This window comes from Aedes albopictus, chromosome 2 (assembly GCF_035046485.1).
Source record: "Aedes albopictus strain Foshan chromosome 2, AalbF5, whole genome shotgun sequence".
Taxonomy (NCBI): domain Eukaryota; kingdom Metazoa; phylum Arthropoda; class Insecta; order Diptera; family Culicidae; genus Aedes; species Aedes albopictus.
Window position 1 is genome coordinate 1,577,899 of NC_085137.1, and position 23,885 is coordinate 1,601,783.

The 23,885-nt window shown below is 39.8% G+C and overlaps 1 protein-coding gene across 1 annotated transcript in view; it reads left to right on the top strand.

Moving 5' to 3' along the window:
* The window catches only part of LOC109421195 (EF-hand domain-containing protein D2 homolog), a 39,229-nt gene extending 17,443 nt beyond the window's left edge, over positions 1–21,786 (top strand). The window contains exons 3-5 of the mRNA XM_062848989.1: positions 19,540–19,704; positions 19,777–19,938; positions 20,671–21,786. Of these exons, the coding sequence (XP_062704973.1) occupies positions 19,540–19,704; positions 19,777–19,938; positions 20,671–20,758 (415 nt within the window). The 3' untranslated portion in view covers positions 20,759–21,786. The remainder of the gene's footprint in view (positions 1–19,539; positions 19,705–19,776; positions 19,939–20,670) is intronic.
* Positions 21,787–23,885: the final 2,099 nt, after the last annotated feature.

Below are 23,885 nucleotides of genomic sequence, written 5' to 3' on the forward strand. Positions count from 1 at the left end.
CTATATTTGATAAGTGCTCTGATTGACTGAAAGCGTTTGAAGCATGATTGTAAGCAAAATTTACTTGAAAGATTTTTTGATTATTATTCAAATGAATGACATGAGTTTTTTGCAGCACTGAGCCTAGTGAACGTCATGTGAGGCGAATCGGAAATGAAAGCGAAAGCGAGCGAAACATCCTGCTGCTAGCTATCTAGCTATTCACCGAACTTGTCTATAACTGTAATGCGTCAATAAAACGATCACTACGGCAGCGTCCAAAACAAAACTAAAATGTTGGAAATACCAATGTAAACATCCTCTGCCACCTACTAGTCTTCCTCCAGTAATGTTTGAACATTTGCCTTTCACTCGCTCAGAAAACGCTCTCCCACAGATGGATACTTCTTTATTTTTAGACTGTTCCACAAACTGTTCCATGTGCAGCAGTGATCGAAATTCATAACTAGCGTTCAAACCAAGCATGCTTGGATTTAAGAAGTCGTTCATTCCATCATTCATTCTATTCTTCATTACACCAATAAAGCAAGCCATGAAAATGTTTGACACTTCTCAGGTCATTTTGACAGACCATACACATGCACGAAAAAGACGGATCATATATTCTACTTTATCGATCTTATTGCCGTCCTTTTCATGTTCATATTACATCTGTCAAAATGACCTGAGAATTGTCAGTCATTTTAAGGTTAGGTTCGTTGGCCTTATAAAGAATACTGATACCTGAGTAAATTTTCCCGATAGCTTTGACCGCAAAGGATCCGTTATTCGTGGAAACCAATGGAATTAACTATCTTCATATTTCCGCCTACTTTGACTATAGCCAGTATGTCTACTCTTATGCAATGAACCCAATGAACTGGTGATCAATTTTGGCGAACAGGTGCACTGCGCGCACATTATTGTTCATACCAATCTAAACTCATCGCATTTATGCGCGCATAAATTGGTGTCACTTCCGCCACTCGTCAAACTGTCGGTTCCACATATCCGATTCGATTGTTATCGGAATTTATTGTTGTTACCATTCAAGCTAGTTTGTTTTGCTTGAATCGTCACCAGCAGCGTTTCTAATATTTATACACGCTACTAACCGCATTGTTTTCGAAGTGTTTAACTTTTGGAAACCTTGTCACCCGTCGAGCACGAATAAGGCGTTCAATTTCCTGGTATACAGCTTGGTACGGTTCATCATTCTGACTGACCATCGCGATATGATGCACACTGCACAAGCGCGGCTGCGACCGTTCAAAAAGCAATGAGAGGGGAACTACGCTCTACTCGAGCGTTGCGTTGTTCACCACACACATAGTAGGCTTATTGGTGAATTGCCATCAAGTGGCACTAATGGCGATCAAAGGTGGCGGCGCGGTGCGCAGTGATTTTGTCCGCGGAAACGGACTGCTTCGGTGTGGACAATGGGCATTGAAACGGAATGACTGGTAAATCATTTATTTTATTGATAAACGAGAGCGCGACACGGAACTGGAAATTGTAACAATTTGAGTTGCTTTATCGGTTGATGAAATGGTAGACCCGGAAGGGCCAAGAGGATACATTAGTTTTTCAAGGTTGTATGGTAGAGTGTATGACTATTTGGGCAGAAGTTCTAATTTAAGGCGACTTTCCCTATAGCTCAAACGATTTTAAAATCAACGTTTGAACTTCAAGTCAATTGGTACAAGTTGTATGGTTCCACACCTTGTCAAATTATCTGTAGAACTGGTACAAACTTAAGCTTAACATTAACCTGAATGACCCCATTTTCGATGGGAACCAAACAGAGACGATCGTTAAAAGCCTAAACCAACAAAATACGAATATTTTCTGCCTTAATATCCAAAAACATTCGCTTTTTTGGCACGGGGTCAAACCTACTTCGAATAATAAGAGCACTACCTTAGTTACGGTTTGCGTACCGCCATTGATGAAGCCTTTACATGCATGCATGCATCAATCCATCGCGCAAAACAAACCATTTTCGCGCGTCAATAGTGCATAAATTTCCATAAGTGGGGCCCAGCTACCCAGTAGTCACGAAGACGCGCTAAATGCTCACACGTAAACAAAAAAAGAGCCACATACAAAATAGACTCGCTCCATTTAATAGTTTTCCCACGTATCCGCGGTGTTGCTATTGGAAACGACGACGACGACGGCTTCGATGACCGCGTCGGTCATCGCTTACTGCGATGAGCAGGAATTTTATGCAATCAATCGACGAACGACCGACTAACCCGCATGATACCTATACCTCCTGCGTAGTAGGCCTGCTTATCCAAAATGCCTTTTACCTTTTCCCCAATCGACTCGCTACCAACTGCAGCTATCCAATCCATGTTTACTAAAAACGAAGCGATTATGTATCAATTTGGCATCGTACCAAAAGTAGTGGTTGACGCGTAATCTTTCGGTTCCAGTAGCTAGGGGAGGGCGCCTAATCGAACCCTAAGCGCTTGTCGTGAGTTGTAGCATTTCGCAAGTAACATGTTTTCCATAGTCAGTCAGAGACATCGAAAACGAAAATGTTACATTCGAATCGTAACCTTTCTTGTTTGAGCCTCGCCACGAATGACATGCTAACAGAAAGCTTTGTTAACAGTTGAATAATGGGGGCTGCTAAACAAAAAGATATATCTCCATCTTGCTACTGATTATTATGGAACAATGCGTGACACATTTTGGTCTTTGGTGACTATACAGGCAGCGTCAGTGGCCTGCACGAGGTCGTTGCTCAACGTCCAGTCCAAGTAAACTGGTCGCTCGCTGTTGCTCGGCAACGTAAGTAAAACAGGAAGAAAAACGTAGTTCACATATGGTGGACGCATGCATATCTAATCAACAATGCGGCTAGCCTGTGGCCACGCCATGGAACCGCTCAAACCATGGGAGATTCAGAACTAAGCTATATGTAGATTTTTCTTTGTGCATTCAAAACTTGAATTTGTCCACTGCATTTCGATTACTGCAGAGCCGACAAGAGTCACATGCGCTTGTTTCGTAAATACCTGCTACACAGTCTCTTCATCTCACTCTCTGCTTGGGTAGCATCGAAGTATGTCATGAAGTCAAAACACAAACAACCTGATACTGGCTGTTGTTGTAGCGAAATTGCACATTTGATGTGCGATAATTAGCAGTAAAATGACACTTTTGACTAGATCGGTCCTGTTTGGTCAGCTAAACCAGGTGAAGTGTGGTTAAAACAGGGACGGGTTTTTAAACATAAATCGTATCGTACACGGTAAAATTGATTCACGTAATACCGTTCTGGACCATCGCAAACACGTGGTTACCATCAAGGCAGGCCACTCCAAGTTAGGGTGCGTCTGTTTTAGGGTGTAAGGTGATCCCATACGACGCAGATGTAGCAGAAAATTCAAATATTCAAGTCAAGCACGCCTGCAGTGCACTGCCTCCCTCAGCAATAGCTGTTGGAAGATTGCATAAGGGCCAGTTTGTGATGCTGTGGGCAACGGCCGCGCCGCGCCGGTGCGGTTGCTGGGAAGTAACCCTGATACGCATATAGGTGCGGGTAGCCGCCTATTACGAAGATGACGAATGACGCTATATATGTAGGTATATAGCGAGCAGAGCAAACTCGTGCCGTCGTTTCCAGTCGATTTTGTAAGTCACGCGGCTCTTCTAACACAGCCCTTGAATCACAACCGGCTACTATCAGTTACTACTACGGACGGACGGATCACTAATTGAGCGGCTCATTTAAAAATATTTACCGCGCTGGCAGTTTTACGACCATTTAACGCGATGTTCTGTGTCGAAATCGCTATGTGGCTTTGAGGATTACGAACATAAGACAAATTACGAATTTATGGTTAGCTTGGAGCAGCACATTTCACTGCCAGACAGTGGCAGTCCTCATAGGGTTACATTGAAAATTTCTGGAGAGATCCCTCCCACAATTTCTCCTAGGATTTCTCTAGAAATTCTTACAATGATTCTTCTCGGAATTCTACTAGGGATTCCTTCAGGAATTCCTGGTGGGATTATCCATGCCAATCTTTCTGGGATCCTTCCAGCAGTTCCACCGGTGATACTTCCAGGTTTATTATTTTTTCAAAGATTTTATCCAGGGATTGCTTCAGAAATGCCTCATTGGATCCATCCAGGAGTTCTTGTTGGTCTTTCTCCGAGATTTCTGGCTGGGATTCCTCAAGCAACTCATGCTGCGACGCTTCGAGCAATTTCTCCTAGAACTCCTCCAGAAATTGTAACTGTAATACCTTCAGTAATTCTACTCCAGAAAGCCTTTTGGTGGTTCTTGCAATGATTTATTCAGGACTTAATGCTGAGATTTCATAAAGATGTTCTTCTAGTAATTCCTTTTGGAATTTCTCCAGGAACTCCTATTGGCCTTCTTTCATGAATTTTAGCTGGAATTCCTTAAGCAATTCCTATTAGGACTCGTCCGGAAATTCTAACTGTGGTACTTCCGGGAATACTTCTGGGGATTTCTTCTAGCACACTTACTTGCTGCAATACTTTTGGGATATCTTCCTGAGATTCCATCAGGGATTTCTCCATGGATTCCTTCAGAATACTTCTAGCGATTCTTCCTAGGAGAACTGTAGGCATTCTTCCTGGTATTTAGTCAAAGAATTTCTCTTAGGATTCCCCAGGCATGCTTGATGGAGTTTCTCTAATAATTCCTGTAGAGATTGTTCCAACAATTCCTACTAGGATATCACTAGAGAAATTCCTTCTATGAAACCTCCCGGAATTTTAAGAATTCCTCCAGAAACTTCTTCAAGATCTATTGAGATCTATTGGTGGGACTATTCAGGATAATCTTCCATGGATTATTCCAGACGTTCCACTGGTGATTCCTCCAGGAACAGCTTCAGAGATTTTATCTAGGAATTCCAGCTGGAAGCCCTCAAGCAATTGCAACTGAGGTTCTACCAGCAATTCCTCCCAGGACTCCTCCAGAAATTCTCACCTTAATACCTTCAAGAGTTCTTCTAGGGATTTATTCAGGAATTTTGGCTGGGATTATCCATGACAATATTCCGAAATTCTTAAGAAGTTTCTCTGGTGATTCCTCTAGGATTTCCTTCAGAGATTTTATCCAGTAATTTCTCCAGGGGCTCCTCGTGCCCTTCTACCAGAAATACCAGCTGGGATTCTTCAAGCAATTCTCCCTACGGTTCTTCCAGCTATTTTTGCATAGGACTCCTCCAGAAATTCTGATACTTCAAAAATTCTCCTAGGGATTCTGCTAGAGCTTTCTCTTGGCTTTTTTTGTTGGGATCCTTCCAGGCAATCTTCTTGGAATTCAGCAGGAATTCCTTCGATTATTCTTCCAGAGATTTCTCCTAGGACTCATCCAGCAATTCCTCCATTGATTGTATCCAAAGATTTCTCCAGAAATTCCTCATGGACTTCCTGCAGAAAATTCTTTTGGCCTTCCTCCAAGGATTCCTCAAACAAGTCCCCCTGCTGTTCTTCCAGCAATTCCTCCTCTAGATATTCGAACTATGGTACCTCCAGGAATTATTTTAGTAATTCCTTTGGGAATTTACCCTGGTGGCTTTCTGCTGGAATTTTTCCGGGAAATCTTCCTGAGACTTTTTCCAGAAAGTGCTCCTACGATTTCTCCAGGGCCTTCTCTGAAATCTTCAGAATACCTCTACCGATTGACTCTTCCAGGGACTTTTCGAGAGGTTCCTCCAGGTATTTCTTTAAGAAATTTTTCTTTGGATTCCAGGCATTCCTGATGGGGTTTCTCTAAAAGTTCCAGCAATTCCTAGGATTTCTATTAAAATTTCTACAATGGTGCATCCCAGAATCCTTCTAAGAATTCCTCCAGAGATTTTTCCTTGGATTAATCTGGTGATTCATCCACGAGACATTTTTTTTTTTGAAAAACAAACGCAAATTATCCTAAAAACAAATGTAAGGGACTTCCCTTTGCAATTCCATCGGTATTTTCTATTGTATTCATTGTAAACTTCTTCAGCAACTCTTCTGGATTATTCTTTCGGAAATTCCGTAGGGAATTTAGGGACTGTTCATTTTATAAAGAAGACACGTTTGCAAGGCTATAAAAAGAAAACACGTATTTCAAATTTGATCAGCCTTGGTTGGTTGTTCAGTACATTATATTAGCAGATAATAACCATAGTTGCAAGATGTTAGGAGAAGTCAATTTTTAGATTCCCAAAAACTAAAGATAAAAACGAAATTACTGTTAAACATCGGTATATCGTTTTTAATTTCATGAAAGTGTTTACCATACTGCAGCAGCATATTTAGGCAAAATAGAAAGCAAATCGGAATATTAGTTTTTGTGATATTAAAGTTACAAGTAGGACTCGATTTTCAGAATAAAATTTATTTGGAAAAAAAGGTATGGAAATATAAAATTTTAAATGTTTTCAATGGGTCTAGTCGAAAGTACTAATAATGCAATTTAAAATGAAGAAAACCGCTCCTTTCCCGAGCAGGAGAAAATAGCTGAAGAATACCAAACTCAGGTATGGAAAACCGAATACCTACAACCTGAATTAGGTTTTAAGAAGCCCTGCATAAGAGGTAAAATAGCCAAAATAATAACTGGTGTGGATTCTGTGCATAACACGTAAGTAATGACATCAGGTATGGGAATACCTAAATAATAATCGGCGATTTTTCCATACAAAAAGTAATTTTCCCATAATTGAATAATACCTGAAGCAGTCCTCAACACCAAACCAATAACTCTTTGAGGTGTTTTATCAATACCTACAAAATACCAAAATAAGATATTTTCAGTACCTGAGTAACCGGCCAATACCTTGTTTTGGTATGACACTTGATTTTGGTTTGCTGCAGTTATGTGTCAGTTATTCGTTCCTGCTCGGGTGATAGCATTGCTGGCTTGGTAACTGTGCTTCTTGGTGGTACCAGAGTCAAAACAGCTTCGTTTTTTAAGGTGAATCGGGACGCTGTGTTATTTTTCCTATCTTCCCTCTCTTTCTAACAATTTGCCTCGCGATTTTGAAGATGGTAATCTCGATTTCTATCGCACAGATGAGGCTGAAAAACAATCAGCATAGGCACTGCAAGTGAGCATACACAATGATAGATTTTTGTTCCACTATATGAAGTAGAATCTGAGATTACCATCTTAGTAGCAACAGAGCAATGGCGGATATTTCCTCGACCGTCCCGTCCGCCCTTAAGGTTCTTCTAAATAGCGATGTAACCAAGGATGTAACCCATTGCAAATTTAACATAACAATGATGTCGAATTTTAAACTTTACATGTAGTTATTTTCAAATAAGGTGTATAATAACATAGCACCAAAGCGAAAACCATCAAGCGTCTGCTTGACTGCCGTCGGCGCGGCGTCTGATGGTATTGGTGCTGCCGTTGTTTTGTTTTTATTTTACTGCCAGTATCGATGAACGGAAAAGAGAAAAAAGTATTTTTGCCATCCCTGGCACCAATAGTCTTGTTGAAAATAAACAATAATAAGTTTCTTTAGAGTCGAAAAGTTACAATAATGGAGCAAAAATCATTATGGATTAAGTTTATGATGAAGAATGTATTTAAAAAGCATATCTTTCTTCTGTATAATTTAGTAAGCGATTCTCTACTACACTGGACAAATTTTGACCTGAATTCGTAGGGTTTTTGCATCACTGTACTTCAATAAGTATTTTTTTTTCAGTTTCTATGGAAACAAGGCAACTCAGTATGTCAAGCTGGAAGCTGCTTAATGTACCAATACTGACCAACTATTAAACTCTATCCTTAGTAGAATAGCATGAAATTCCAATACATTAAAAACTTGATGAAAATGTGAATGTTATCGAAAACCGCTTCAGTTACATAATAAAAAACATTTGTATATTTTTCCTACATTGCAGAATAACCATTGAAAGTTATGCAAAAAAAAACTGATAATGATTTTATCTATCTATCTATATATAAATAAAAATGGAATGGTGTTTGTATGTCACGAATAGGCTCGGGAACGGACCAACGGATCTACTTTATTCTTTCAGTTTTTCATTCGTGCAGGGCTCCGACGTGTTCGTACAAAAAAAATAATTGGGAAAATCGACCGGGAACGCACCGAAAACGAAAAAGTTTGAAATTCCATTTTGCGGGGCATTTTTCTACAGAGCTGCATGTCAAAAAACACAGTAGGCAGGCAGAACGACGTTTGCGGGACAGCTAGTTGAAAAACAAAAAAGATATCACACTAGCAAGGTGTCCTCTTTATAAAATGGTTTCATTTTCTACCCTATCATGGTAAAATGATGAGCACGAGAATATTGGTTGTTCTTTTTCCAGTCCGATTGGGGGTCCATTATGAGTTGCCGTTCGCCGATGTCCAAATATCCGGGTCCATTTGAGTCATGGGATCAGAAGAGGGTCAGTGTCAGCTGCTCTCAGGGAGAAAGAGCAACTGGCGAAAGTGCCAGGCCTGGAATCGAACCCATGACCACCTGCTGATGAAGCAAACGTGTGACCAATTGCACCACGGGCCCCGGCAATTGTGAAGGAATTGTGGGAATGAAAATTCCTAAAACAGTTTCCAAATGAGGAATTTCCGGAGGAATTGCTAAAAAAGTTTTCAAACAAATTTTCCAATAAAATTTTAAAGAAATGGATCACTGAAATAATTAAAACGGTCGCGATGGAATGAACAGATAGCGCCACCGTAGCCTTGTATGTTTGACATAACTCCACTACTGTTACAATGTAAATGTCCATATACGGTGGCGGCTCTGTTTACATGCGGTGAACGCTAAAAATTTGGATTCATTGATCCATTGCTGAAGGACTACGGGATTGCAGAAGAAATTTAGAAATTGTTAAAATATAAAAAAATAATAACGAAGGAATTCGAAAAAAATGCGAATCTGCTTCCAACAGCATTTGAATTAAAATATAAAGAAAATTAATAGGGCCCATACAACCGAAACGATTATCAAGACCATTGACCATGTTGGATGATGACGGGTTTAATTCTCGGTTGGTCTAGGAATTTTTCAGTCAAAGAAGTTTTCCTGACCTCACTATCTTCATATCTGCCACATGATATGCACCTGCAAAATGGTCTCAGTTAATAACTGCCGTCCCTTATTTTGCAAAATTTAGAAATGTTATAAGTTCGTTAGTGGAAAATGATCGTTTTAGCTAAAAAATGATCGTGTCAAAATTTGAAGTCCGTATCTCAAGGCTAAGTGGTCCCTCAAGGGGCCTAAAGTTGTCAAAAATTGTATGGGACCAAAAAAACATGAAATTTTAATCGACAAAAAAAATACGCTATTCTACTAAAACCGGTGATTTTAGGACCCTAAAGGGCCAAAAATGTGCTTAGATTTGCGATATCTCTACTCGTTTCCAAGATATTGACAAAAAACAACTGAAAAATCAGCATTTTTGACCATTTTTTTTAGATTCCGAAGGAAACTTACCTTATTTTGTTCAATAACTCAAAAACGAGTAGAGATATCGCAAATCTAAGCACAATTTTGGCCCATTAGGGTCCTAAAATCACCGGTTTTAGTAGACTAGCGTATTTTTTTTGTCGAAAAAAATTTCATGTTTTTTTGGTCCCATACAATTTTTGACAACTTTAGGCCCCTTGAGGGACCACTTAGCCTTGAGATAATGACTTCAAATTTTGACACGATCATTTTTTAGCTAAAACGATCATTTTCCAACAACGAACTTATAACATTTCCAATTTTTGCAAAATAAGGGACGGCCTACTGTGGAAGTGCTCATAGAACACTGAGCTGAGGAGCAGACTTTATTCCAGTTGGAACATTACGAGAAGAAGAACAAAGAAGGAATTTCAATAAAATTGGTGAAAACAAAAGTATATATTTTTGAAGAAATTCGCATCATAAACTGACGAACAAACTAAAGAAATTGACAAAGCATTAGGACCAATCGGTGAAGTACTAGATTTGAAGTAATGAGCTGAATTTTAGTATGGTGAGAAGTTCAATTCTCCGTTTCTGCAGTGAAATGGTACAAAAAGCGTAGCTATTATGATTCCTTGCCTAATGTGATGCTGTTTGAGCAAAACTTTGGGCAATAGTGTTGTTGTTTTCTCCATTTCTTGCAACATAAACAATATAGTTATCCCAAGCTTCCCAACTAACATTTTCAGCGCTATAAGCTTCAGTCATTTGCTTTTTGTTGTGTAACCATTGAATAAAAGCAGTCAACGCTGAATAAAAGGGAAGCTAATCAAATATAAATCATAAGCTAATACACGACTGCAAAACAAGCACCATACAGCTACCAAACTCGATTTTCAGAAACCCATTGCTTGTCACCGTTCGAAAATCGCAATACAAGGCTTAAAAATCTCTAGACTTCCGGTGTACGATCTTTATCCTATTCTGTTCAAGTTGGGACAAACTTATGTCGCATTGGATGGATTGTCCCAACAAATGCAGGTTGCGACATTATTGTTGCGCGATGGCTCAATATTGGTTCAGTGTTCCTTGTCAAATATTTGACCCTGTGTACTTGATGCTATAGTACCTTATACTTTGTACAGCCATCATTCCAATAACTTCATATCTTGTACAAAATTAAAAAGAACTATTAATCTAGATAACGAAAAAATAATTCATCATCGCCTGTTTACAAAATCACGTTGAAAACAAACTCCAGATATGCTTCTTCCAATCCAACTCATAAACTTGTCACACTCAACATTCCAAAAATATCAACTCCAACGAAGCCGCACACATGGTGCTGTGCCACATTACTATAGTGCTGCTATGCTAAGCAAAATAAAACTTCGTCACAAGTGACTGAATCGATTCAATTTGGTCGGCCAGAACTCAAAAGCTAGCTCGGTTCACCTTCACCCTAGACTAGATTCTCGCACCATACAAATATCTATCGCTGTAATCGTACATATCTAGGTATAAAATACTGCCGGAGAGCATTTGGAATCTTGAAACTCTTTTCGAACGAACGATTCAAACTAAGCGCACACAAGGCCGAAGGCCGTTCTGAACGATAAACAAACGAAACAAAATAAACCATTGAAATATTTGCGGCTCGTCACGTCAGTTTGATCCACATGCTCTTGCATATATGAATAAAGAAGCGACCTTGTGTTTGGTCCCTCCCGCCTGAAATCCGAAATCGATTATGCTTCGTTTGGCTCATGTTGTTCTGGGTCAACGAGAAGTGGATTGGTTACCCTGCTTATTCGCGCGCCCGAGTTCATGACCTGGATTGTTGGTATAGCACCACTCGTCCACACAGCCATGAGTGGGTGGAACATCAGCTGCTGGCCTCGGGTTATGCTCTTACGCCCCCGCCCGACCGACCCGGGTGAAAGGTCAGTTCTTTCTCTATATCGATCCAATTAGACAAAGGGAGTGCGTCTTTCACCTACTACGATGTAGGCGAGTGACACAATGAACCGGTTTGCATTATGAAAGTATAGTGTCGTAGTAGGCAGAATCTGCTTTGGTGACGAACGCATCGTGCAGGCAGATTGTAGTAGGCCGGGGAGACTGGATCGTTGCATAAGTGAGGTCTGGCTGGTCTATGTTTGCTCAATGAGTAACACACATTATTCAATTGAAATCAATTACATCAAGATTGGCAAATAGCCAATCGTTCCAATCGGGTGAGAAAGGGAATTCTGAAATGGACATTTGAGTTTCGTAGCATCACACTATCGTAAGTTTGATTATGAATACGTTTGTTTATATGTACCAATGTAATCAATATCGCAGCAGGCTAGAATTGTCTACTACGATCTAGTTTTTGATATCGATCGATATATACCAAAAAGATTGCTTTTCTTTCTATGTATCATTCGTCGCTCACGGCACAGCTTCCGTTTACTTTAATATCCAATCAAATTTTATTTGTGGAACATAAAAACATAAGCAACAAAACAAATCGGCCTCGACACAGCACTGACTCAAAATTTAGTCGCAGCAAACAGGTTTCGAACGTACAAATACGGTTCTTGCAGACTTGATTGTTCTTCCTACTCTACTATACATCCATACTTTCAAAAAGTACAGTAATTCATTCATATAGGACGCTATACTGTAATTGGTGATTAATCGGAAATTTTCCTTCCAACGAATTTTACTGATTTGACAAATTTAACTGAAACGAGTTAGACAGGTTAAATAAAAGGGATGCCAGAGGCCTGCAAACACTGTATAACTTGAGAAAATCTGAAAGTAATATGCCGTGAACGTCAATAAGTAGTCAGGCAGTGAGTTTTCATTTTCACAGTCAAAACTTCCGAGCTCAATGTTAACTGAAGTGCGCATACTACACAGGGGGTTTTCTGTAGATACCTACAGTCACCAACATGTGATCCTGCTCCTGCCTTATGACTGTACGACAAAAAACCCCACGAAAAAGGGAGCTAAAGACAGACATATGGAGCGTATAAGTAAAAGTGCTTTAGATCAGCGTTTCTCAAACTATGGGTCGCGACCCACTGGTGGGTCGCGGGCTGATTTTTGGTGGGTCGCGACGGCTTATTCGATATTGTAACAAGTAGACAATGATTTTTCTTAAGGGTCTAACTGACATGATCGATTTCTCTTCGTCAACTCTCTCTTTCGCTAATAACTTGATCAATACAAACAAAATCATTATTCTTTTTGTTTCTAGAACAAGATGTAGTCGTCGTTTTCGCATTTCAACCAAAAATTTTTTGGAAAACTAAATACACTTTCCGTAATAACACAAAGAGAGGACCGATGAAGAGAAATCGGAATTGTCAGTTAGGCCCTAATGAAGAGTCAGTGTCGAAATGTCTTGATTAACTTAACTCAAATGATATTGCTGATTAACGTATACTCCCTTGGAGAATCAGTATAGTTATTTATAGATATTTGGTTTCTCTTTAATTGTGTTCAAAATTTTGTAATATAAGTCTTAGTCTGAAGTACATGTATTGAATATTGAAACTACTGTCTGTGTTCTGAAACCGATTCTGCGGGTTTTTGAACTAAAGGCTTAAAATTATGGTTAAATTTTAGATTTTACTTATGTTCTGGGAAAAAAAAGTTCAAGTTGTTGCTTGCAGTTTGTATTTTCAGCTAGATTTACACGCCAAGTTCACAAATTAATTATTCCAGAAACCATCAAAAAATTACCCAACTTCGACAATAAACCTTGCGTTTTTCAAACCTCTGCAAAAATAGAAATAGAATAAGTGTCTATGAGGAAAAACGACTAAAAAGAGGATGCATCTGATTATTCAGCAGTACTACAATTCTAAAAACTCTACATGATGGTTACCCATTCTCTATAAATATTTATAGTACTTTCAATCCGATCTTTTATTTCAAATGAGATTTTAAAGTTCTGAAGAAGTATAAAATTGTCACTATGTCTTCAAAGACTTTGTATAAATTGTGTGTTTTTTGTTTATTTCTAGAATGTGTGAAATAATACAAAAAAAAACTTGTTTTGTAGTCAGACTGGCTGAATGTATTGGAAACTTGGAAACTTATCATAAATTTATTAGACTAAGAGTTCACTGAAGCTGAAAATCTTAACTTTTTAAACTTAAAAACGAAAAGAACACAATAAATTTAAATAGCTTGTTTTTTATCTTGTACCGACTTTGTTTTTTAGTTTGAGTCATACGTAACGTAAGTTTGATGAAACCTATGAAAGTGATGAAATAATGTATTTAATTGAAAAGTTGGTCCAACTTTGCAAGAAAAAAGACGTATTTTTAGAAATACATACTGGTGGGTCGCCAAATTCTATAAAAATCAAAAGTGGGTCGCAAGCTGGAAAAGTTTGAGAACCCCTACTTTAGATTGATGGTACATGGTGGCGAAACTGGCGACTACGCAGAAACGTGACCTTTGAAAATGTCGATTGAATCCTGTCGGCTCTACTCGAATGAAGCACAGAGTACGCAAGAATAATGAGAAAGAATGAACTGATACTATCTATGCGATGCACGTCAAGTGTACACTAAGGATTAATGGTCGAGCTTCTTGAAAAGGTCGTTCTACTGCTATAATTGTGAAGGAGTTCCTGCAGATTTTGCTTCTTTTTGACTTAACGCCGCAACTAGGACAAAGCCAACTCCTCAGCCTATTGTTTTAAGTGCATTTCCACAGTTATTAACTAAGAACTTCCTCTATCAATGTGTATATCGAGTGACAGGCTCTCTATGCCCCAAGTTGTCGCAAAAATTTCCTTAACGAAAAGTTTCTGAACCGAGGACCGACCGGGAATCGAACCCTTCATGGTCACTTTCAGCATGATCATGATGAACACCCACGTTTTTAAAGCTGTGGCTATAGGGGTCCTGAGTTATTTCATCATTCAAACGAAATTACTGGAGGTACCTTGAACAATTGTTCAAGTTGAGTGTTGGATACTATTATGGTAATTTGGTACTAACCAAGTAGGCTGAGGATTATAAGATTATAATTCAATTTATGAGTCATGACTGTAGGGCATAGGGCACTGCACTGTTTTGATTTTGTATGGGACTTTGACGTTTCGTGGCCTTGTTGTTTACAAAATTTCTGTAAGAGTGAAAAAGAAAGAGAGATTGTCATGCAGTGCCCTATAGGGCTCTGCATAAAATTCTCTCCTTCTCTTTCACTCTTACAGAAATTTTGTAAACAACAAGGCCACGAACCGTCAAAATCCCATACATAATCAAAACAGTGCAGTGCCCTATTGCACGCTACGGTTGCTAAGGAAAATTTGTCTAATTCTTTGACGTTTCATGGCCTTGTTGTTTACAATTCGAACAATTTCGTCAGTTTTGGACTTTGCCAGAATGATTTTGCCAGCTTTACATAAGTAGTTTGATTTAATTCAAAATGTGGAGTGCGCGTGCGTGGAAAAGTGTGCTACTTTATGACTTGATGACGGCACGATGGCACCCCTCCAGGAGGTCCTTTTGATGTTCCACAGGATCCTAGGAATCTTTTGCAGTTTTTTCACAAATTTCGCCCAGGACTCATCCAGGAGTTTCTTGTGGGATTCCCAGGGAGTTCTAGATTAGATTTTTTTGAGGGTTTATTAAGAATTTCTTCAGAAGTTTACTCTGGGGTTCTTTCAGGAGTTTCTTCTGAGATTCCTATAGAGGTTCCGTCTGGAATTCCTTCACGAGCTCATGCCAGGATTTCTCCAGGAAGTGTTCCCGGGATTCTTCCACCGTACACCTCTTGCCTACCGAGCTCCTCCTAGCAACAAGCTTCTTTGCAACCGAGCTACCAGACTCCTCCTGGCTCCAAACTACTTCAGCTACTTAAGAGACTACCAAGCTCCTCCTAGCTCAAAGCGTCTTCCGCCCCGAGTACCATCTGCCATACAGCAACAGTGGGTGGTTCTAGTGCAGGTCTCACACGGAATCCTCAATGAGTGTTAGTCCCCTCACCGCCTCTCGGTATCTCAACGAATATTGGCACCTAGCCTCATCGCATCTTGACATCTCATCAGGTATTGGTCTTCTAATCGTTTCTTGGATGCCGCATCTTGGTCACTTCCAAAACCACCACCAGGGCGTCTCTAGGCCCATAACCAGTTGAAACGACAAATACACACAGGCGAAACTATTGTCCACTCCGCAGGAGCTGACTAATATTGCTACCAGCTCAGTGCCTCTATTTTATTCAATCTAGCTAACTGCACTGAGGTGTGTGATGCAGCTCAAGGATGTACCTACAATTCAAAACTGGCGAAAGAATTTCAGGAGTTCCTAGATTTTTTTTTCAAGATTTTCTCCAAAATTTCTCAAGAAATAAATTTTGAGGTCCCTCTAGGATACCTTCCAAGATTACCCAAGCAATTGTTCCTTAGATTCTTCCAGGAATTCCTTCAATAGTTTCTTCACATTTTTTTCTAGGATCCCTCTAGGATTACCTTCTGTGATTTTTCAGGGAGCTATATCGGAGATTCTTTTTGGAGTACCTTCTTAAGTTCCCTCTGGGGTCCTTACAGGAACTTCTTCCAAGTTTCCTAACAGGTTCCATCTCAGGAACTTCTTCCAGAATACCTTCTGAGATTCCTTCCGAAACTTCAAGGGATTTTTCCGGGAATCCTCCAAGAATTCCATCCGAGATTATCCTAATAGCTCCTGATACAAACCAGAAGGAACTTGCTGAAGTATTTCCTCATGAAAATCCTGTAGGAACTGTAGAGGGCAGAGTTGAAAGATCTCCATCCTGGGCGATTGCCAGCCTGTGGACCTGTGGAACTTCATGAGCAAATCCATAAGCAAAAACTGCAACAGGAACTTCTCAAAATACTCCCCAACAAACTCCTAGAACATTTCCTTTTGAAACATTTGAACGAATTCTAGAAGGATCTGCAGGAATTCCAAACGAAACTCTTAGAGGAAACCGGAAAAGAGTTCCTAGATGAATACTGGAAAGAGTTCCTGAAGAAATCCTAGAGACAGTTTCTGAAAGAATTCCAGAAGAACTTCAGAGGAGTCCCAGTAAGAGTTAAGGAATCCCAAAAAAAAATCTTGAACAAATCCAAGAAGGAGTTCCTGTAGAAATTCCAGAAGCAATTCCTAACAGAAGTTCAGAAGAAAAAAATCCCGAAGGAATCCCTAATGGAGGAGCCAAAAGAATCTTGGAAGTAGTTCCTGGAGGAATCCCGGAAGAAATTCCCGAAGGAATTCTTGAATCAATCCCAGAAGTAGCTACTAAAGTGACAAAAAAATCCCTGGAACATCAAGCTACTGAAATTCTAGAAACTTGAAAGTTCCAACAAAGTTCCGAGTAGCATCTTCTAGCTGCTTAAGAGGCTAACAAGGAGCCTTGCTGGGGCTGGAGCTTGTGAGCATAGTTCCAGCAAAGTTCATTCTCACTGTCAGCAGGCAGAAAGTTCCATTTAGAACTTTATCTGAACTTCTTGGAACTTAAAAGTGCGTTGGAAGCGGATTATTTGATTACTTGATTTTCTTCCAGAGTTCCTTCTTGAGTTTCTCTGAAAATGCATCCAGGAGTTCATCAGAGCGTCTCTCCAGAAATTCTTCCAGAAGTTTACCAGAGCTTCTTTCGCAAGTTCTTCCGGGCATTTCGTTCGCAAGTTTTTTTTTGGGAATTCTTTCAATTATTCTCCTAGGAACAATTTCAGAGACTCTCCAGGGAATTCCTCCGGCAACTCTTCCAGATTTTCACCAAGAGATCTTCTAGAAGTGCCTTGAAGAGTTTTTCCAGAAGTTCTTCGCTAATTTTTTTTTTTCAAATGTGATTCTGATAATTCTTCCAACAATTCTGCTGGTATTCACAAAACTTCCTCAGCAATTCTTCAAGGTTCTCTTAGAACTCTCCCATGAGTTCGTCAGAAATTCTCCTAGCAATATTTCCAAGATTTTTTTTCTGGAGTTCCTTCAGGAATTTTAGAAAAAGTTTCTCTAGGTATTCTTGTATGAGTTCTTTCAGACATTTTCCTAGGAGCTCCTTCGCACTTTTCGTGATTTCTTTCAAGAACTGCTCCAGAAATTCCTTCCTGTAATCTGTTAGGAATAACTCCAGGTTTTCGCGTATTTCCTCCAGGAATTCTGCGGGAATCACGCCAGGGGTTCCCACAGACCAGATTTTTGATGGGAATTCTTCCAAGAGTTCCGCAAGGATTTCTCCAGCATTCGTGTAAGACTTCTTCTGTGATTTTAGAGGGAATTTTCCATAAATTTCCATAAATTGCCTCCAAGATTGCCAAGGAATTTTGTGGAAATCGCCAGGAGAACATTAGGAATCATACAGCATTTGGATCGGAATTCTTTAAGGATTTCACCAGGAATTTTCCCGGGAGTCCCTACGAATTCTCCCAAAATTTTCTAAAAAACCCTTCTGGATTTCCCTGAGGATTCATAAAAGATTTCCCAAAGAATGCTTTCAGGACTTACGCGGAAATTCTGCCAGGATTTGCCCTAATTTTCATCCACGGCAATTCATCCCGGAGATCTCCGGGATTTCTTCCAAGAGGTGACCGCAAAATTTCGACAGGAACTTCTCAGAAATCGTCCAGGGTCTCCCCAGGAATAATTTTAGCAGTTCCCCGCGAATGTCTTCGGGATTTTTTCAGGATCTGCTTCACCAGATCCTCGGGAATTGTCGCCAGGAATTTCCCGGGAACCCTTCCATGGATTTTCCAGGAATACTTGCAGGAGTTCCACGGGAATTTCTTTAGAAGTTTCCCAAGAATTACACTAGCATGTTTGTTATAATCTCTCCAGGATTTTCCTGCTTACATATTTCTTCACGATTTCTCTGGAAATTTCCTCCAGGATTCCCCCAAGAAATCCTTCAGGACTTGAATAGAGAATCCGAGTTCCACGAAAATCGAAGAATTCCTTGAGCAATTTGCTCCACGGATTCTTCTGCAATCCCTCCAAGAGTTCCTCGGAATTTCTTCCAGGAGTTCCTTGGAAATTTCCCCAGGAGTTCCTCAGAAGTTCCCCGGCAATTCCTCCACGTTCTTGGGTATTCCATCAGGAATCAGGAGTTCCTCGGGAATTCCTCCAGGAGATCCTCGGAAATTCCTCCTGAATTTTACGGGAAGTCCTTCAGGACTTCCTCGGAAATTCTCAGGAATTTGTAGGCAATTCCTCCTGGAGTTTCTCAGAAATCCCTTCCAGAGTTTCTGAAGACTTCATCCAAAAGTTCTCAATGAATTCTTCCAAAAGCTCCTTGTGAATTCCTCCAGGAATTCCGTGGATTCCTCATGGAGGAATTTTCTTGGAAATTCTGGAAGAATTCCCGAGGAATTCGTGGAGGTATTCTCGACGAACTCCTTGAGAAATTCCCGTGGAACTCCTGAATGTAACTACTAGGAACTCATGGAAAAATTGCAGGGGGTTTCCTGGAAATATTACCAGGAACTCCTGGAGGAATTCCCGAGAAACTCCCAGAGGAAATCCCAAGGAATCACTGGAGGAACGCCCGAGAAACACCTGGAGGAATTTTCAAGAAACTCCGGGAGGAATTCTTGGAGAACTCCTGAATAAATTTTCTGGGAACTTCTGGAAACATTTCCAAGGATTTCCTGAGAAATTGCCAAGATACTCCTGCAGGAATTCCCGTGTGAGTTCTGGAGGAATTCCCGAGGAACTCCTCGGGGTATTCCTGTGGAACTCTAGAAGGAATTCCAGACGAAAATTAGGGAGGATTCTTGAGGAATTCTTTGAGGTATTTCCGAGGAGCTCTTAGGTAAATTTATGAGGAGGAATTTCCAAGGCACTCCTGAAAAACTTCCCGAGACCCCTAACTAAATTAAGAAGAGCTTCCAATGATTACTTATACACGTTCAATGAAGTCTACAGTTGTTGCCTAAATATTGTTTATGTTTTCATATATAATGTTATGAAAATTTGCTAGAGTTGGCCTGGCGGATTTCTGGGGGATTCTCCAGCTACGCCAATGTTCGTGAGTCGTATGAAGAGTTTCAAACCTAGACATCAGTTTGACCGGCAACTAACACATGACTACTTTTTTTTTGTTTTTATTAATGTGTATTTTAACTTATAGCTAATTCTACACTTAAACATGACTACTTTTCTTTTATACCTTTCACAGATACGACGTCGGCAACGATGGCTACCTGGACCTGGCCGAGCTGAAGATCATGATGGAGAAGCTGGGTGCCCCACAGACCCACCTCGGTCTGAAGGGAATGATCGCGGAAGTGGACGAAGATAAGGACGGCAAGATTTCATTCCGCGAGTTCCTCCTGATCTACAGGTAAGGTTTATTCAAATTCTTCAACCGTCGCCCATAGATTACTAATGCATGCCTTTTTCTCCTTTTCTGTAGGAAAGCTCGTGCCGGCGAGTTGGAATGCGATTCCGGGCTCGGACAGTTGGCTCGCCTCACCGAAATCAACGTCGACGAGGTCGGCGTGAACGGGGCAAAGAACTTCTTCGAGGCCAAAATCGAACAGCAACTGAGGACGAATAAGTTCCACGATGAAATCAGGTACGGACTTTGCGGCGGCGGAAATATAAATGTTACATTGGAATTCGCCAAGTCGTTTCGTTGTACATCATTCGAAATGCAGGCTATAAATATTTTCACTCAAAAACAACTTTTCGATTCGACGAAATTTGTTTGGAGTTCAAAAATGGTGACCAAATCCAAGATGGCGGAGCAAACTTCAATATGGCGTACTAGAATTCAATATGGCGACTGTTTTTTGCAGCTCTGAAACTACATAGATTAAAATAGTAAGGATTACACGTCATGTAAAAGTTCATTTTAGTCATGTAAATTTTCAGTTATGATGGTTTACATGACAAATCATGTAAATTTGTGTTATATTTCATGTCAGAGTCAAGCTGAATTACATGACATATCATGGAGGTTTACATGACATTTCATCAGATTTACATGACACGTCATGTAAAATTCTGTAAAATTCCACGCTCCAATTATGTGCATCATATGTCATAAAAATTTACACTATCTTTTCGATCTGTGTATGCAATATAGTAAATGTACCTGTATGTCTGGAATAATCCATAAGTGATGACCAAAAATTTCAAGATTATGTATCAAAATCCAAATTTTGTTAATGGATGATTTCAATTGTAATTTCTATGTGGCATTGATTAAGCTACCTCCACATCATACATAGGCAAATTAATTTTTTAAGCACGTTCCTCGATATTACTCATATTGTCTTCTATTGAACTGTGTATATATTTGCAGGCAAGAGCAAGAAGAGAAACGTCGCATGGAGGAGGAACGGATCATTCGGCGGCAGCAGTTCCAACAGCGAGCGGCCGTTTTCCAGTAAACAGAGGGGAATGACAAAGTCACAAACATGCCAAAGTGTACGCGCCGCTCGGCCCAGTCCACCCGATTGAAAAGGAATTTGCTGAACGTGGTGTGGTCAATGAAGTAACCACGTGGTCACCTGTCCCCGATTATATAGTACCCCTTGTAAATCTGTAAATCTGTTTGTCACATGGGACAGTTTAGTTGGTATGTAGTGCTCTCGTTAGAAGAGGTTAACGATGTCTCTTTAGATGGAAAGATGTGTCATTTTATGTTAAGTGATGTTCAAAAGCCTACTTCGGTTCAAAAGAGGGTTGTCATGTTCTCAAACGGAAACGATAATGTGATAGAGAAGGAATCAAAGAAAAATGGAAAAGAAAGAAGCCTTAAACGAAAAAATGCAAACGTATAGTTAGACAAGAGAAATGTGGAACGCAGAGAAATGGCCATATGGGATGATGTCGGGAGGAATCGCTTTGAAATTCCACTATTTTATTTACTGTGTAAGTTTTACCGATTGTATATGATTTCACTTGCTACTCACGCAAAACACACACACACACAAGCTTCGTCAATTTAAGGAAAAACCAATTCCAATTACTAAATAGCATATCTATGTTAAATACATACCCAACAGTTGCACTGAAGTATTACCAGCGTAAGGGAAATCAACCAAAAAGAGTTCGCACAGAACGAAAAAAAAAACAGAAATATATTTTTGATACCGAAGGGATTAAAAAAAAACCGCAAGGAAATTGAAGAATCTACCGATTGTTGTAGGAGTTGAGCGTGCTTTTGCTGCTAGTAGTGAGAACCGAAGGAAACCATGAAACTGCTACACTAATTATAGGATATAGGTCTTGCGTGAAAGAAGTTTTACAGTGTAACTTTTAGCTTAGCGTATTACCGAGTAGCGTTTAAGTTGTTTTAAATCAATTAATCAAAGTAGATGTTGTATCAGTCAGTCAGTGGCATATAATTGTACCGATAAAGTTACAAATAAATGTTCGTTTCGTGAGTTGCACTTATGATGAAAACAAAAAACAATGATATGATTACACTATAGGTATGTATTGATTGATGATGACAACCGGTTTTACGAACCTGTTAACAGTTCGAATTCCCTGGTCTAGTCTACAAAACAACAGTTCGAATTCCCTGATTTTAAGATGATCCTTGGGGAATACAAAATTTGTTTCACACTGATTTTTATTCTGTCTCAATGCATCCTCTGGCCTCTTTGCCTATCTGCGCCTTTCCCTCCGCTGAGCGATACGTCTACCAGACGGAGAACGACGATGTTACAAACTCTAGTCTAGTCTAGTCTACACATCCACAGCCATTCATTGAAAGAATTCTGGAAAATGATAGAATCGACTACTTCTGCCATTTTTCTTGTCATTATCAATACTTGCAAGGCATCGAAGATGCATTACAAGTATTGAAGCGGCCAGACCTACTGTGCAGCGTTATTGAATACAATTAAACAAAACTATGGAACGGCGACATCTCGTCAGCCGCTCCGTATCGTATGTGTTATAAATGTGAAGCAAAAACGTTGGGAGTGACTTGGCTAAGAAAGTTAATGCCACTCCGTTGGCGTCCTACTTCCTGGGATGGGACATAGGTATTTGCCCCTTATGTCCTGGCTCGAAAACCAAATCTATATCCAAGTTTCTGAATTTTGATTTTAATGGTTTTGTAATATTATTATCAAAGTTTACCGCAATCGTTTTTAACTCATCTGGTTCAGTAGCAAGAGTTGTCATGCTTTTTCTGAATAAATCCCTCTTTTTCTTATCGATAGGAGCCTTAACTGAACTATCGTTATATCCATTGAGCCTAGCCGTTTCAAAAATATATTCCATTTCCTTTTGTTTGCCTGTATCACTTAAAGGAAGAGTATGCATTCTGTGAATCAGATGATGGAAAGCTGCCATTTTATGCTGATAATAATGATTAGAAGTTCTGGGTATAACCCTCATAGTATTCGTTGATTTTCTATAAATCTCGAACACAAAGTTAGACGATTCCCTGACAATTTGAAGATCCAAGAACAACAATGTACTATCCTTCTCTTCTTCATGGGTAATTTTAATATCTTTATGGATGCCATCGATTGCTCCAAGTATCTCTGGCAAACGTTCTTTCTTGATGATGCTAAAAACATCATCAACGTACCCCCACCAACGCTTAGATAACAAAACTTTCTTTTTCATAAAGCTCTCAAGATTTGCCATGAATAATTTGCTCAGAAAAGAAGACAATGTATTAACCAGTCCTTTTGTTTGTTTGTAAAAATTCCCTCGGAAACTGAAACAGTTCCATGCAAAGTCGTGTCAATTTAATACAGCTACGAGCTTTGTTTTTCCAATTCGACTCCTCATACTGGCTAAGAAGCCAATCCTCCAATAGATTAACAGCTTCTTTTACCGGCACACTTGGGAATAAAGCAGTGATGTCAAACGAAAACATGATTTCATCATCTTGAATATCACCGGAGGCTCACAGTTGACTAGCAAACTCCTGAGTATTATTCACCGAACGACTCTCAAAAGCTTTTGGATTGGAATTCTTCCACAAGCCATTTTGCAAGTTTATGGGTAGGGGACCCTTCCACTGAAATTATCTTTCTCATTTCGTTACCCGGTTTATGTATTTTAGGTAGACCGCTGATCCTAGGCAGAACTGGATTTGATACTTTGAGACGACTAGTGTTGTCCCCAATGATTGCCTTACATTCCTCAATCGTTTTATCTACATGTCTCACCATTACAGGGAGTGAATCGACCCTTAACTGTCTATAGGGGCCAGTAGTTATTTTTTCGTTAGTTTGGACTACCTCCTCCTTGTTTAACAGTTCTTTCAATCGAGGGCTTGATTTTGCAGTGAGAACTTTCTTTTGGAAGGAGATTTTTTTCCTCTGACGCGGGTTTCGCGCAAGTGTCTCTGCTTGCGGGTCTGCAAAACCCTTTTTGGCCCTTCATACAGGAGAATGCCTGATCACTAATAATCGCACAATCTTGATCAAATCGCTTTTCAGATTATTCCAGTGCTAGTCTTTGTGCCGGTCGTTTGATCGCCGGGTTTCTTCGTTGCGTCAACTTGTGCTTATCGGAGTAAACTCAAATGCATTTGGACAGTAC